Source organism: Panthera pardus, unplaced genomic scaffold (assembly GCF_024362965.1).
Source record: "Panthera pardus isolate Hobbes unplaced genomic scaffold, ASM2436296v1 HiC_scaffold_20, whole genome shotgun sequence".
NCBI classification, from domain to species: domain Eukaryota; kingdom Metazoa; phylum Chordata; class Mammalia; order Carnivora; family Felidae; genus Panthera; species Panthera pardus.
This window is the reverse complement of record NW_026526766.1, coordinates 17,856,718-17,872,922: the sequence shown is the minus strand read 5'-3', so window position 1 is coordinate 17,872,922 and position 16,205 is coordinate 17,856,718. Positions and strand designations below refer to the sequence as shown.

Genomic DNA, 16,205 nt, shown 5'->3' with positions numbered 1-16,205 from the left:
TCCATGCCCAGACAGCACCCCAAAACCAAAACCAATTTACTGTGACTCTTTGCAGAAGGTGTGTGGTCCCAGCATTTTGGTTGAGAAGCGTGTGTGGAGAGAGAAGAAAAGTGAGCCAACATTTAGAAGTCTTAAGTTCTCTACTTGGCTCTATCATTAATTCCTTACCCCACAGGCTTAGTGAAGTATTCAGATACCGTTTGATTGTTACGTATCAACATTTTAAATGATCCAAATAAAGGGAATGGCAATCAAGCGGCATCGTCCCGTGATAGAATTTTATGCTGTCGTTAAAACTGAAGTGTCAGAGAACTTTGTGATAACAAAGGATAATGTTTGTCTAATGCTTAGTATAAAATGCAGGCTACAAATCTTCATATACATGGTATTAAAAAAATCTGATCAAAAGCACATATGGTGGAAGATGGGAAATAAATACATGAAAAGACGAGTTGAGAAAGGTTGCATATTCCAACTATATGATATTCTGGAAAAGGTAAATCTATGGAGACAGTAAGAAAAAACTAGTAGGTTCTGGGGGGAAGGAGGAGGGGTGAAGGGAGGGAAAGGCAGAGCCCAGTGGATTTTTGGGGCAGTGAAAGTGTCCTGTATGCCACTGTATCCTGTATCCATAATGGTGTCCTGTATCCATAATGGTGGGTTCATGTCCTTATACAGTTTTCCCAACTCCTAGAATGTGTAACACCAAGAGTGAGCCCTAATGTCAACTAAGGACTTTGGGTGATATCCAAAGTATATCTTTCGGGTATCACTTTGGGTGATAATGGTGTGTGAATGAAGGTTCATTGATTACAACAAAGGTAACCACTGTGGTAGAGAAGGCTAATGGTGGGCGAGGTTGTGTGTGTGTGTGTGTGTGTGTCACGGGTTGGGGAGTCAGGGCATGTATGGGATCTCTCTGTACTTCCTGCTTAATTTTGCTGTGAACCTAAAACTCTAAAATGTAAAAAAAAAAACCAAAACACAAAGTTTGCTAATTGAAAAGAGCTACCTGGTGCCCTCTTGGCCAGTAGAACTATATAGGTGATTCATTTCTTCTTTTAATTGAAAGAAATGAACCAAAACCCAAACCCACTGTAGGTGTGAGTTCAAGACAGATGAATGCCAACAAGATATTGGGCATGTTCGTCTAACGCTTGATAGTTTCTTTGAGTGGAAATGTATTAGATGTCAATATTAAAAGGTGACCCTTTGCTCAGAGGATCAAAATGAGCAGTCTGTACTCACCGTCCTTGCAGATGGCTCCCATCTGACACGTCCCAAGGTCTAAGAGATACCCACTGGGGCAGCTCGTGCAGTTCTTGAACCCCGGACCATTGCATGTCAAACAGCTGGCATCACATCTGTGGGGAAAATGTAGAATGCATCGTCCTTTCATACATTGGGTACAAGAAAAGACGTTAGCCATCAACCTCTCAATGAAGTTTAAAAATTTTTAAAAAATATTCTTGAGAGAGAGAGAGGAGGCACGAGTGACAGGTGGAGAGAGAGAATCCTAGGAGGGGCAGAGAGAGACAGAGAGAGAAGTGGGGCTCCCCCAAAGTGGGGCTCGAGCTCACCTGACATGGGGCTCAAACTCGTGAACCATGAGATCACGACCTGAGCCGAAGTCAGATGCTTAATGACTGAGCCACCCAGGTGCCCTGGGTGTGTGATTTTAAACGGGAGGACGCACGTACTTGGCACAGAAATACTACCTTAAAGGTGTTAAGCGCTCCTGCGAGGAAAACAAAGAATGTTACATGGAAGCTGGGTTAAAGCTGCAGGGCAGTGTCCACAGGTAGATGTTGGAACCTTCGCTCACGGTTAGTAATTCTGTTTCGTATGATTTACGGAGGGGGTCAAATAAGGACCCAGGGACCGAGGGCTCGGGCTGAAGGGGGCGGGCCCACTTACTTCTTGCAGGATTTGTATCCGTGCTCTGAAGAGGGGTCCAAGTAATAGCTGGTGCTACAGGCCTGCACGCATCTCCCGTCCTCCATGAAGTAGCCCTCGGTGCAGTTTGTACACCCGGTGGCGCCCGCCCCTGAAAAGCCAGACGAACGCAGCGAACAGAAACAAAACGTGTACTTTTCATTTGTAGTTGCTCGGTTACAAATGGAACTGTTGCGCTTTGCCTTGCCTTCTTTGGCGGGGGGCGGGGGGGGGAACAAAACCCACTCCCGTTTTAAACCGAAATGAAACACTTCCATTTGCCCAAAACCTCCAACGGCTTTGAAAAGAGGAGGGGATCTCCCTGGGATATATTTAAGTGTCTCCAGGAGGGCGGAAGGAAGATGAGAACTTGCCGTGACAATATATGCAGGCGTGCTGGCTGGAAGGGAACATGCTTCTCCAGCGTTTGCTTTACAGCCAGCCAGTGGGCGTGTATGAGTGATGGCCGAGAACAAATCAGTAAGAGCTCAACCAGAGCCCGAGGAGTGAACGAAAAGATGGGGGGGGGGGGGGGGGACAAGTACCTGCACAGGTGGCACAGAAGCGGTGACAGGGCTGACAGTCCTGGCCATTGAAGTACTGCCCGTCTTCACAGGTGATGGAACACTGTGATCCCTGCAGGCTGGAGACACAGACACAGACGCTGTGATCAAGGCACCCAGGCGGACTCCCCAGCTCCACACACAACAAATACAGTCCCCTCCCCCCGACCCCCAAGGAAAGCAAAGCTTCAAAGCAGGGGAAATAGCCTGTACCCTGCTCTTCTCCCCTCCCGCTGCCGACACTGAGGTCTTTAGCCTCTACACGTGCTGCAAGTTCTGGGGACCATTTTCTTAATTGTCAGACTGGGCTGACACATTCCTTCTTTGCTCCACAACTTACAGCCCGGATGTTCTTGAAAAGATTTTACTGACAAAACTCACTGCCGAACAATGTGTCTGACAGCTTTGATGCCCAGACCTGCTGCATCATAAATCCAAAAGCTGGTTTGTAGAGACGCCCGGGTGGCTCAGGCAGGGAAGCGTCCGACTCTTGATTTCGGCTCGGGTATTAAATTGCCAGAATGTTGAATGGGGAATGCATATTGTTTTCTCCCTCCTAATTTCTATCAGTTATGATAGTTTCCGTGGTCTACAGGTTGGTTCTTAAAACGTAATTTATGACATTTAATATATAAATATTGCTCACTGAATAGTGTGATTAGAACTATACATTAGGGTTGGTAATGCTATGTCACCAAATAGAAGATACTAGAAGATGGGTATCTAAGCAACAGGGTCATAGAGTTTTTTTATCCCCTTGGACTCCTTACATTCTCCAGTTCACATCTTATTTGACTGTGCTTTGTATTTGCATCATACTAACTTGGAAAAGTAAAATTGATTTTTCCCTATGCTTAATAAATTTGGAAAGAACAAACATAGATGAAAAAGGATCCCAAACAGTCCTGTTAACATTTTAATCCACTTCCTTCCGGTACTGTGTGCGTACCTATTTTTCTGTGTTTGTTGCTTAGCCACGATTTACAATTTTACAGGGCTCTTGAGGCAAAACGATCAAGCCTCAAAGCCTCCGAGGCAAAGGCAGGCAGGTTCAAGGAGACAGAGGGCAGCGTAACTGAATGTGGACTCTCATTCACAGATCTTACTGGCCGGGGAGAGATGTTTTAAAAAGCCAGTGAAAGAAAATCCCTTCCCTTTCTGGAGAACTGGAAGAAAAGAACGTTGCATCCGACGGATCCTTTTGTGGGAGGACCACCAAAACACTTATCAAAGCTTAGAAAAAAAGAGCTGTCCAGCTTTTCTAATAAAGGACATTCCTTCTGAGGTTGGCATTTATTCAGCATGAGACAGAGGCTTCCCTGTGTGAGGAAGAAATGAGCTTAAGTGGGTCGTGCAACAGAGAGCAGTCACTGAGCATCCTGAAGCTTTCTGCAGCTTTCAGCCTACAGCGGTGGCTTGGCTGACCAGCTGGGGCTGTGAACGCCTGGGTTCTTCCTGTGATAAAGCGGCCAGCTCAGGACTGTGCTGTCCCGCATGCTTTTCTGGCACCTGTGGCTCCTGAGCACTTGATATGTGGCCAGTGTGGCCAACGACTGGGATTCTCAAGTGTTACTTGGTTTTAATTAATTTAATTTCAGTCGTGATTAATTTCAGTCTACACTTTACACGCTGGCACTTGGTTCAGCTATCGGCAAAATTCTAAGTTTGGAACGACGTGGCTCTAGAAAATCTACTTCGACTAAATTCTGTCAAATCTGAACGCAGATCACATACTGCTCATAAAAAAAAAAAAAAAATTACTGTCCATGTTGAGACGTGGGACCTGCTTTAGGGGTAAAATGCCCACCAGGTAAGATTGGGTATAGCCACAAAAAAGAACGTAAAGTATCTCTCTGAGTCTTTTATACCGATTACATGTGGAAATGATAATATTTTGGATATATTCAGTTAATATTTTTTTAGCTTTCACCCGTATCTTTTTGCTTCTTTTAATGTGGCTCCTGCCATATATAAAATTAACATATACAGCTCTCATATTTCTGTTGGAGAGTGCCAGTTACGAACTCTCTAAAATGTTCCCAGAGAAACGCAGTTGACCCTCGAAAACACAGGTTTGAATTGCATGAGTCCACTTATAAGTGGAGTTTTTGGATAAATGACAGTACTATAAATGTATTTACCTTAGACTTTTCTTAACATTTTCTTTTCTGTAGGCTTACTTTTTGTAAGACTACAGTATATAATACATGTAACACAAAATATGTGTTGATTGACTGTTATTTGTGACACTTATGGCCAACAATAGGCTGCTGGTAGTTATGTAGTTAAGAGTAAGTTAAAGAGTTGGGACACCCGGGTGGCTCAGTCGGTTAAGTGACTCTTGATTTTGGCTCAGGTCATGATCTCACGGTTCATGAGATCGAGCCCCATGTCGGGCTCCACGCGGACAGAGCTGCCCTGCTTGGGATTCTCTCTCTCTCTCTCTCTCTCTCTCTGCCCCTCCCCTCTTGCTCTCTTTCTCTCAGAATAAATTTTACAGGAAAACAAAAGGAGTTAAAATTATGTGTGATTTTCAACTGCATGGGATGGGGGTTGGTGCCCCTACCCCTGAGTTGTGCAACGGTCAGTTGTATAGAAGTTATTTTATTTTACTTATTTATTTAGGGAGACAGAGAGAAACAGAGCACAAGCAGGGAAGGGGCAGAGAGCCACACACAGAAATAGAATCCCAAGCAGGGCAGGCTCCAGACTGAGCTGTCAGCACACAGCCTGACACGGGGCCGGAACTCACCAGCCTTGAGTGCATGACCTGAGCCAAAGTTGGACACTTGATCGATGGGAGTCACTCAGGCACCTCTCTAGAAACTAATCTTAAACAACCTTTTATTTTTCATGGACCGAGTATGTGCCCCATATTGAAATAGGTACTTTGTAAATGTTATTGCAATGAATCCTGTCATAATCCAGCAACGTAGGGGTTGGTTTCTCATTTTCTAGAGGACAAAACTGAAGTGCAGAATGCCTTAGTGACTTGACCACGATCCCATAGCTGATTAATAGGAAGGCTTTGGCCCACATCTGTCATCTTCTTTCCTTTTTATTATACCGATCTGCTCTTTCTCCAAAAATTTGGGGGCTGTCTAGACTGACATTTATTAAGACCGAAAGTCTTTTTAAAAAAAAATTTAAAAACTAATTTTTTAAAATGTTTATTTACTTTTGAGAGAGAGAGAGAGAGAGAGAGAGAAAGAGCATGAGCAGGGGAGGTAGGAGGGGGGAGGAGCAGGGAGAGAGGGAGACACAGAATCTGAAGCAGGCTCCAGGCTCTGAGCTACCAGCTGTCAGCACAAAGCCTGACGCGGGGCTCAAACCCACAAGCTGTGAGATCGTGACCTGAGCCGAAGTTGGCCACTTAGGTGACTGAGCCACCCAGGCGCCCCAAGACTGAAAGGCTGGAGGTGAAAGGAAATCACATCAGTACCGAATGCGTGTATGAAAAAAAAAAAAAAAAAGGCCACAATCTAAACAAAAACGATGTTCTGATATTAATTATTGTAAAGAATCACCTGCCTGGGGCCTGCCCAGTTCACCTCGCCAATCAAAGGTGGAGACAGGAATTCTCAACACTTAAGAGAGATCCGGTGTGGCAGGTTGCTAACGCCCTATACGCTCAGAGTCCAACCCCTCACCCAGCAGAGGATGGTCTGACCTTCTCTGTGGATATCAAGAGGCCACCTAGTTCATTTTTGCCATGTGCTTGTTCTCTTGCAGAACCTATCGCTATCTGGCTTTGGCAATGAGTGAAGTCATCCAGTCAAGAAAAACCTCTCCAGGTGTTAAATCTATGTGCATACCAGAGCATAATGGAACCAAGCCTGAGGTACTTAAGATAAGAGAATGATTGGCTATATGGAGAGAAATAATAAAGATAAGGGAATAGTTTCCGACCATCAAAGGAATGAATCAGGAGGATTAAATATAATTCATTGGTATCACCCACACAGTAATCCTTGACGGGCACGCTGCCGGTCAAGAAGCACGAAGAGAGCCTCTCAAATAGCCATTTTTATTTAGCTGTATCTGAGCCATCTTTCCTGAAGAGGATTTCATTTGGTGTATAAACCTTCCTCAGCCACGACGGCATCCAATTTTTCACATATAATGGTAAAGATAATGCAAATAGCAATCAAGTGTTTGAATGGGAGTCAAGAGGGTGATGGCAAGAGGATTATTTATTTGCATATTTTATTTAGACTGAGAAGCTCCTTGGGCTGTGGGACTTGCCGAGATCCTTCGCTCTCTCACCTTAACCCATCCCTGCATTCTGTGCAATTGTGAAATTCTGTACATGTCTTGCAATTCTCACTGCATTTCCGGCAAAGACTTTTCTCTGTGAACAAAAAGACACACACAGACACACAAAAGTAACAAGGTTATAAATCAGGTGGTCAAATGGATTCCATACAGGGCGGAGGTGTTCTAAAGTTTGCTAATGTGCACAATAATATACATACGTGGCCTTGAGCAGAAAATTTCAGGAAAAGCCCTACCCTCAGCATTTGCTATCACTTCTCAGCCGAGTAAACAGAGGTAGAAACCGCAGCGCTGGAAAATACTACACATCTCTACCATTTTGCAGACAAGAGAGCTACAGCCCTTTTCATTCTTCGTTGAATAGTATATTGGCATTTTCCCCTTCTTCTTTCTCTCTTTCCCAAGCAGGGTTTCCTGACTTCGGGCAATGAAGAGCATACTGACAGAGACATTGGGCAACACCAGTATAGAAGGGTGGAGAAGCAGTGTTTGTGGCCGTGGAATGGAAAGGTAGACCAACCCCCCCCCCCAACCCACCCCTGCCATGCTCCCAACTTTTAGGACTACTCTGATAAAAATGTAAGAAAAGGGAATCTACATTTAAAATTGTAGGGTTGATGATTTATTTCTTGTGCTGTCTAGAAGAGTGTCTTGTACTTTATGGTGGCTGTGAACATATCAAAATATATGATATGTTATTATAGTTCAGATGTATCTATATTCTGGAGAATAGAAATATATTTGGCTTTCCTATTTAATACCAAAGACAGATTCCCACTGGAAAAAATGGCGAATGCATGTTTATTCTCTAGTGAAATGGTGATTTGTTCCACTGAGTTAAGGCTGTTAACTTGAAGCAAAAGTCTTCTGGAGACTTGATACTTTCTCTGAGATGCAAGTAGATTAACCACAGATAGATGCAGGATTGAAGGAAGCTTTTTTCGTAAGATTCTTTTCCTCCGTCTCCTCTTTAGATGTTGGTGTTTGTTCAAGGTTCCACAGAGAAACGCCGCTTCAGTGGATTCCTAGAAGGACCTCCTGGAGGTCCAACCCCTCTTTCTCAACTCTGAACCCCCCGCCATGAAATACAATCTTCTGGTAGTCTTCATCTAGTCTCTTCATCACGATGTCAACCTAGATGTGAATTCTGGTTTTAGCATCTCCAGGGGGCAAGCTCAGGATCTCTCTTCTTCCATTTGTTGAAGAAACATTACAACAATGCTGACCTCTCAGCTTGTCTTGAGGGGTTAATGAAATTCCTCAAGGGAACTATATGAACTTGAAAGCACTGTAAATGCGTTGGCAATAATTATTACTAGTCATGATCATACCTGATCACTGTTTTATGTAAACAGACCCATTACAGGAGGAAAATGTAACAAACGCCAATTACAAAAAGGAGAGAGATACAGAGACCGCTCATGTCAGCAAATTGTTTGAACGGCCTTCCTTAATTATATACCTCCCAGGCTCTGGGAAAGCAATGGACACTCAATTATCTTGATCCTATAATAGATCACCTGGAACCAAATTTCTTTCCTAAGACTCCGTCATCTTGATAGAATTTTGCATTTTTTTCTTCAAGAAATACTGTTTATTTCTGTGGATCCCTCGGCCCCCCTCCTCACTCTTATTCTCTTATTTTTCCCTTCTCTGTCAGGTTGCAAGCTCATGTTCCAAATCTGGGGGGGGGATCAAAACTACAAGGAAATCCCTACCCACTGTTCTGTAGGGTAAGTTAGAGACCCCATCTGCCTTATGGAAAAACGCCTGCCTTTGAATCAAGGGACTCTGACTTCTTACGAAGCAACAGTATCCACCTCCAAATTCTTGCCTGATTTTGTAAAAACAACTCTTGCTCATTTAAACTTGGGTATTCTTCGTTCTTAGGTTGTGCAGAAACAGAAAATGTCAGTGTCGTCATGTATCCTGGTGTGACACAATTGTTAGGACAAATTACTAAGAACTCCGGGCCATACCAGAACATTAAAAGGTAGGTGTGCCCAAGGATCACTTAATTCTCCAGGTAATAGATCTTTGTTTCCTAATGATGATGGCTTAGGGCCCAAATGCTGTGAAGTTACATGTTAATTTACAGATTTTTGTTTGGTAAAGTTGCAAATGATTTCTATTTGAAAAAATTACCTCTCCCTCCCCCCAATTCCAGTTGTATCGCTACGTTGGAAATTACTAAAAAATATATATATATTTGTATTAATTTGTTTTATTAATTTATTTTTTAATTTCTATCCAAATTAGTTAGCATATAGTGCAATAATGATTTCAGGAATAGATTCCTTAATGCCCCTTACCCGTTTAGCCCATCCCCCCTCGCACAAGCCCTCTAGTAATCCTCTGTTCTCCATATTTAAGAGTCTCTTATGTTTTGTCCCCCTCTGTTTTGATATTATTTTTGCTTCCCTTCTGTTCATCTGTGCTGTGTCTTAAAGTCCTCATATGAGTGAAGTCATATGATATTTGCCCTTCTCTAATTTCGCTTAGCATAATACCCTCTAGTTCCATCCATGTAGTTGCAAATGGCAAGATTTCATTCTTTTTGATTGCCGAGTAAGACTCCATTGTATATAGGTACCACGTCTTCTTTATCCATTCATCCATCGATGGACATTTGGGCTCTTTCCATACGTTGGCTACTGTTGATAGGGCTGCTATAAACACTGGGGTGCATATGCCCCTTCGAAACAGCACACCTGTATCCCTTGGATAAACACCTAGTAGAGCAATTGCTGAGTTGTAGGCTAGTCCTATTTTTAACTTTTTGAGGAACCTCCATACTGTTTTCCAGAGTGGCTGTCCCAGCTTGCATTCTCCACATCCTTGCCAACATCTGTTGTCGCCTGAATTGTTCATGTTAGCCACTCTGACAGGTGTGAGGTGGTATCTCATGGTGGTTTTGGTTTGTATTTCCCTGATGAGTGATGTTGAGCATTTTTTCATGTGTCGGTTGGCCATCTGGATGTCTTCTTTGGAGAAGTGTCTATTCGTGTCTTTTGCCCATTTCTTCACTGAATTTTTTGTTCTTTTGGTGTTGAGTTGGAGAAGTTCTTTATAAATTTTGGATACTAACCCTTTATCTGATATGTCGTTTGCTGATATCTTCTCCTAGTCTGTCGGTTGCCTTTTAGTTTTGCTGATTGTTTCCTTCGCTGTGCAGAAGGTTTTTATTTTAGTGAGGTCCCAATAGTTCATTTTTGCTTTTGTTTCCCTTGCCTCCAGAGATGTGTTGAGTAAGAAGTTGCTGAGGCCAAGGTCAAAGAGGTTTTTGCCTGCTTTCTTCTCGAGGATGTTGATGGCTTCCTGTCTTACACTTAGGTCTTTCATCCATTTTGAGTTTATTTTTGTGTCTGGTGTAAGAAAGTGGTCCACGTTCGTTCTTCTGCATGTCGCTGTCCAGTTTTCCCAGCACCACTTGCTGAAGACAGCTTGGTTGTTTTCTATTACCCTGTCTTCCATGTCACTGATCTGTTCTTCTGCATCTTCTAATCTGTTGTTGATTCCATTTAGCGTGTTTTTATTTCAGTTATTCTTTAGCTCTGGCTGGTTCTTTCTTTTTAAGATCCTCTGCTCTCTTCTCAAGTATCTCAGTGATCATTACTTTGAATTCTTTATCAGGCATATTGCTTACTTCCATTTCATTTAGCTCTTTTACTGTGATTTATCTTTTTTTTTTTTTTTCCCCCCACGTGGGACATATTCCTCTGTCTCATTTTTTTCTAACTCTCTGTGTGTGTTTTTAATGTAGGAGGACAGTCAGCTATGTCTCCTGGTCCTGAAGGTAGTGGCCTGTGTAGAAGTGGTCCTGTGGTGCCCTACAGTGTAATTCCTCCTGGTCACCAGAACAAGGGTGTCCTCGGTGTGGGCTGTATGCACCCCTGTTGTGGCTGAGTCACAACTGCCTTCGGCCTAGCCAGCTGCAGTGATCCGCTTTGCCTGCTACGAGTGCCCGGGGTAGCATTTGCCCCACGTGCTCTCCAGAGGCCTATCTATAGCAGCTGCAGGCTTGGTGAGTTGGGCCAGCAGTGAGCCTGCCTGTCTGAAATTATTCCCTCGGCCACAGGTACAGGTACACTGAAAGGTAGGGCTTGCTTCTTGCACAGCCAGCTCTGAGTTGCACAGCCAGCTCTGAGGCTCCACGACAGGAAATGAAAGTGTGCTGTTATGTGGGTTGATCTCCTCCCTCTCCAGGGCATGAGTCATTTTGGAGGGGCACCCTCCGAGCGGGTCGGGTGAGGCAGGAGCCACTTGGAAGGGAGGATGGCTGAGTTGGGTTGGATGGGGAAGGGCACACAGTGCTATAGCAAAGTAGATGGAGAGAGTTAATGCTACCTCTCACAAACATCCAGCTATCTAGGGCTGGGGGGGGGGGGAGGAGGGGGAGAGGAATGGCACCCACCAGCGCTTTCGTTTCTAGAGCAATATTCTCTACGTCCTGCCCCTTCAGGATAGATTAGTCAATACATCTCCTCTATGTATACCCCAGGCACTTTCCAAACTGCTGCTTCTGTGCTGTCTTGGCTGAGTCATTTTAGTATGCTGGAGCTTTAAGGATGGGGACTCAGTTTCCTATTGCCCTCAGACTCCCCTGGAACCAAGTCCCATGGAAGTTAAGATGTGCTGGTTTTCAGAGCCAGACGCCACGGGGACTCATCTTCCCAATGCTGGGGGTGCCTAGTGTGGGGTCAGGTCCTCTTGCTCCTTCATGCTTGTGATGTCCCTCCTGTTTGTAGGGTTAGTGGCACCAGGGGTTTGGTTTTTGCCCACGTCTCCATTCTTCCTCCCCTTTCGAGGTGGCCTTCTGTCTACAATTAACTGTGGAAGGTCTGTTCTGCCAGGCTTCTGTTCATTTTCAGAGCCGGTCGTACAAACGTAGCTTACGCTTCAGTGTAGCTGAGAGACTAGGTGAGTTCAGGACCCTCCTACTCTCTCTAATCAGATCTCTTTGGGAATCCATCAGCTTTGCCTGTAACTCAGCAAACAGATTTCATTTTGCCTTTACTAGTGGACTAGAGACAATACCTGATTGTGTTGGACTGGAGACAATACCTGATAGTCTTCGACAACATTCATCACTTTGTAGGTTTCCTCACTGGCAGTCTTTGACATGTGTCTATTCCACATTCACGTGGAAGTCCTGTTTTCTGAGCTTTCTGAAAAGCACACATTGGTATTGCAGGGCCCTGGTTCCTTCGGTTAGTGTGGAGAAAAGAGCAGGCGTGGCTGCTATCCTTGGAAAGCCTGCTGAAGTTGGCCCGTGGCCAACCGGGACCTTGGATCTCAGGAGGGTTTCTAGCACCCTCACTGAGAAGATTGGCGCGTGGTGCTTAACCCGTACAAACAATATGGTTTATGGTGAACATCTGCTTCCCTTCTAGGAGTCTGGCGTTTTGTTATGGGTCAGGGAGAGGGTGTCTTCATGACCACAAGCCTGGGCGCTGAGACTCTAAGGAGGTTCCCAGGTAGCCTACATTGCACACAGGTTGTGATAAATTGTTGCCGGGGGATTTGAATGCCTCCTGGGTGACTTCCCTGGGAGAAAACTCTTGGACGCCTTTGCCATTTTCTGCTGACTCTGTCCTCCGCACCTCTTCCTGACGTGACTTCGTGCCTTTTGCTGTAATGATGAGCTCATGAGTACAAATACGCTAAGTCTTATGGGTCCTCCTGGCCAATCACTGAATCTGGGGAAGGGCTTGAGGACTCCCTGACACTTACAAGCATTTTTACATAAATCAGCTTGCACAAAAATGGTTACAAATTCATCTTTTACACTTCTGACACGTTCTCTTAAAAAATTGGCTAGATCCTGTTTGATATAACCTCGATTTCGCGCCTAACGTCATTCAAGTGAAAACCTTGTATTTCCTCTCTCTGAAACCCAAATATTTGCAATCTACTCACTGGTGTCCTGGTATGAGCCATCCGGGCAGTGGGTAACACAGCTGTTGATTTCTTCGTTGAGGAAGTATCCGTATTTACAGGACAGACACTGGTCACCATGGCTCCCAAAGCAGGACTCACAGTTGGGGGCACACTTCCTGCATCGCTTCTTGTCAGCATGGTAGTGGCCAGGGGGGCAGCTGGAGACACAGATCCTGCATCGTGGAATGATAAAAAGAAAGGAACCATCATCAGAGACTCAGTCCTAGCACTCTTAGAAGTGCTCGGCCAACAGCCGTCCTCAGTCTTTAAATCCTTTTGAAACCATTAGGGTAACACCATACCCAAAGAGCCAAATTCTGTGGGTTGAAGCTTTTTCCCGTGTAGGGTGCCGAGGTAGCAAGGCAATCACACAATACCAAGTCCGTCAAGTAGGGTATGTCTTCCAGTTCGGGTCTAGCTCTTTCAAAGGGATGATGGTTAGAAATGGAGTCTCCAGAGGAAGGTAGTAGCCTTGGGTTGAAGGGAAGCTAGGTGGCAACCCTGATTTTTTACAAAGAGGCTGCTAAGAAGGGGTTACTTGTGGTTTTGTGTGTCATATGGATCCCGTGTGCTAGAGGGAGCGGTGGTATGCTATCGTCTAAATTAACGTAAATAACGCGTAACCAACTGAGCCAACTCAGGAAGAATAAGTTGAGAAAATGTTAACAGGGGTTTTCTTCTTTTCTGCCCATCTGTACTTTTTATCTTAAATGAACACAAATGAAAATTTTGAATTTCAACTTAAAAAAAAATTTAAAAAATAACGTAAATATATTTAAACTTGGCTATGATAAACTTTAAAAAATAACTTCTTCGTCTGCCCATCGTCGAAGGACAGCACTTTACTCCTTCAACAAATATTTACGGAGTTCCAAATCCAATGTCAGGCATTTTGCTGGTCTAGGCGATAATGAGAGGTGCTGAGGTGGCCAAGGGCCTTTCCTTTAAGGAATTTAAATTCCAGCAAGGATGTAAACAGGAACTGGACCTTCTGGGTGTGTCAGCATAGCTGAAATGCAAGTCCCGGTTTTCCCTGAAGGAGGAGGGAGAAGGGGGCGGGGCTGAGAGGTGCCTGGAGGGCGTGGCTTCTGCTGGGCCGGCACCGTCATCTGCACAGCCTGAGGCAGAAGCCAAGGGCTTGCGCAGTGAGGACCCCGGGAAAGCACCTGTTTGGTTGTATGCCAGCATTTTCGCGAAGAGCACACATAGCTGTGACGTCAGACATCCAGGGAATGGAAAGGTCTAAAGGGGAAGGCCAGTCCTGTGTAGAGCTAGTCCTTCCCCCCGCCACCCTTTCCAGATATGAGAAAAGGCACCTGCGGCTGGACAGCATGCAGGTGCACTTTGTGTTCTGTGAGTCAGTATCCGTTTCCGCATCTTGAATTCACACCAGGAGGTGGGGGCCGGCCGAACATCACAGGTCCTGTTCAGGCGCCGCCCCCATGGGAACGCCCAGGGCATGCTGTGGGGGGGTGGGGGTGGGGGACCGCCGCAGCCTCTGTTCTTACCTGGTGTTGTTTTTCAGCTTGTAGTAGTAATGCAAGCAGTCGCTGCAGTGGTCCGGGCCGGGGCCGTCACAGCCAACCTCACTGCACTCAGGGTCGCAGGGACCTTTGCACAAAAATCGAAAACAACACTTGGAAACAGTGGTTTTAAAGCAGGTCCGTTTGCATGCGGTATAAAATGAGACTCGTGTGTCTTCCTCCTTCCGTGAGAGTTTAAGACGGAAGAATCACGTGGATGATGACGGCTGCCGGCCCAGAGATGAACTCTTGGCTTTTGGCGGGGGGAGGGGGGGAACCTCAATGACCTAAGTGTCGAGAATGTAAATCCAGTCACGGCCTGGTCTTTAAAACACATATGGCTGCCTTGTGGGAGATAACAAAAATCTCAGAATTCCAATGAGCAATGCCACGGGAGCAAGTGGAAAAGAACTGTTTGCCATGAAATATGCATAATGATAAAAACGTCGGATTTATAGAAAAATGAGAAGCTCAGCTGTTGACAGCCAGGAAAGCAAGTTTATTATTCAATGCCTGGACGAGATTGTCCGGCTTGCCCAAGGTCATTAAGACCACTGACGACCTCTGAGATACCGTAGCCAGCAAGAAACGTCATCACGGCATCTGGTGCAAGCTTATCGGTATCTGGTCTTGGATTATAAAGCAGATCCTTGAGGCACAGATAATAGATTTAAACCTGCGTCCTACCCATAGGCCAGTGGGCAGCTCAACAAAAGAAAACTACACATCAATTTTAAACAACGCAAGTGAGCTTAAAGAATTCCAGACTCACCATCACGGTTGCTGATCTCTCGTGACGTGTTCTTGGGTATAGAGTGAGAATGCCCAGGCAGGGGAAAAACCCCAGAAAGATGGAGGTTTTTATAATTAATGAAAAGCTTTCTAATGACACGGGCTACTTATAGGCCCGTTGCTTGCTTGAACTAACTCCCTTTTTCCTTGTTCTCCGTATTTTAGGACATTTGGTCTCCTAATCTTCAAGCTCTTTCCTGCTGACAAGTCACATGATTCTAACTAGCAACAAACATACTGCGTGGAATGTACAAAGAGTAAGTGGATATGGCAGAAATGTCTGAACCATATTTATTTTAATCAAAAGGATTTACTGGTGAACCTTGATCTCCCTTAGTCATGAGGGGACCGTGTTCTACAGTTACTGAGTTGAAACATAAAATGGTAGCAACCGGGAGGCATGACACAGAGAAAAAATTTCTCATTTTTCTGGCGAGAAAACACCCTTTCCAAGAGCTAGAGTGGCTTGTCCAGGTCTCCTATGGAAGGGTAGAAAATGAGGTCCTAGAGATGACTTTTGAAATATACTTCTGATTAATCACAAGAGTCATTTAACAGTGCTGTTTATCTCTGTTTCCCCCAAGCCTTAAAACTGACCTCTAAATTAAATTCCACAGCTAGTACAACTTGGGACATTTCAGCTATCTGCTATGATACATGAGGAGACGGTGTCTCTGTTGTGTCGTATAAGGCTTGAGGTTCAGCCAGCTGTGGGTCCTACGGTCCCTGGAATTTGATGAAACGTTACAGGGATCTGGTTATGATAATGCCATCTGTGCCTCTAGACAGGCTGACTTCTCCATGAAGGTGAAAATCACAGCTCTGAAGGAAAGGAACCCTGGGTGGCCCTAAATTTTCACCAGATGATTTCTGCAATTAAAAAAAAACACCCCCAAACTTACTCTTGATACGTGCCAAAGGGCTCTGTATGGCAAGTTCACATGCTGTGCTGTTTCTCTTACAATCTTAAACTGTCCCAGATGCAGTTTAGCATTTTAGTTTGCAGGGTAATAAAGAAATAATTGTCTTTGTTCTCTCACAAGTGCCAACGTGGACATTTTAGAGATGTAAGGAGGAAAACCATGAAGATATGTAACTGTTCAGAATTTTAACATTACCAACATTTGAATTGGAAACCGAGCATAAGGCATATAGCAGCAACGGGTTATTATTATGC

At 44.7% G+C, this 16,205-nt stretch overlaps 1 protein-coding gene and 1 long non-coding RNA gene across 4 annotated transcripts in view; one reads left to right on the top strand and one right to left on the bottom strand.

Moving 5' to 3' along the window:
* The window catches only part of PCSK5 (proprotein convertase subtilisin/kexin type 5), a 444,612-nt gene that overhangs the window by 140,766 nt on the left and 287,641 nt on the right, over nt 1-16,205 (bottom strand). For all 3 annotated transcript variants that reach the window (XM_053907817.1, XM_019463577.2, XM_019463578.2), the window contains exons 15-20: nt 14,222-14,324; nt 12,693-12,886; nt 6,765-6,849; nt 2,481-2,578; nt 1,918-2,047; nt 1,249-1,364 (exon numbers count right to left, since the gene is read on the bottom strand). In XM_053907817.1, coding sequence (XP_053763792.1) covers nt 1,249-1,364; nt 1,918-2,047; nt 2,481-2,578; nt 6,765-6,849; nt 12,693-12,886; nt 14,222-14,324 — 726 coding nt within the window. The remainder of the gene's footprint in view (nt 1-1,248; nt 1,365-1,917; nt 2,048-2,480; nt 2,579-6,764; nt 6,850-12,692; nt 12,887-14,221; nt 14,325-16,205) is intronic.
* Nucleotides 6,145-15,630, top strand: LOC128778563 (uncharacterized). The gene is made up of 4 exons (XR_008424153.1): nt 6,145-6,339; nt 7,182-7,283; nt 8,664-8,766; nt 15,194-15,630. It is a non-coding gene; the product is annotated as an uncharacterized LOC128778563 (long non-coding RNA).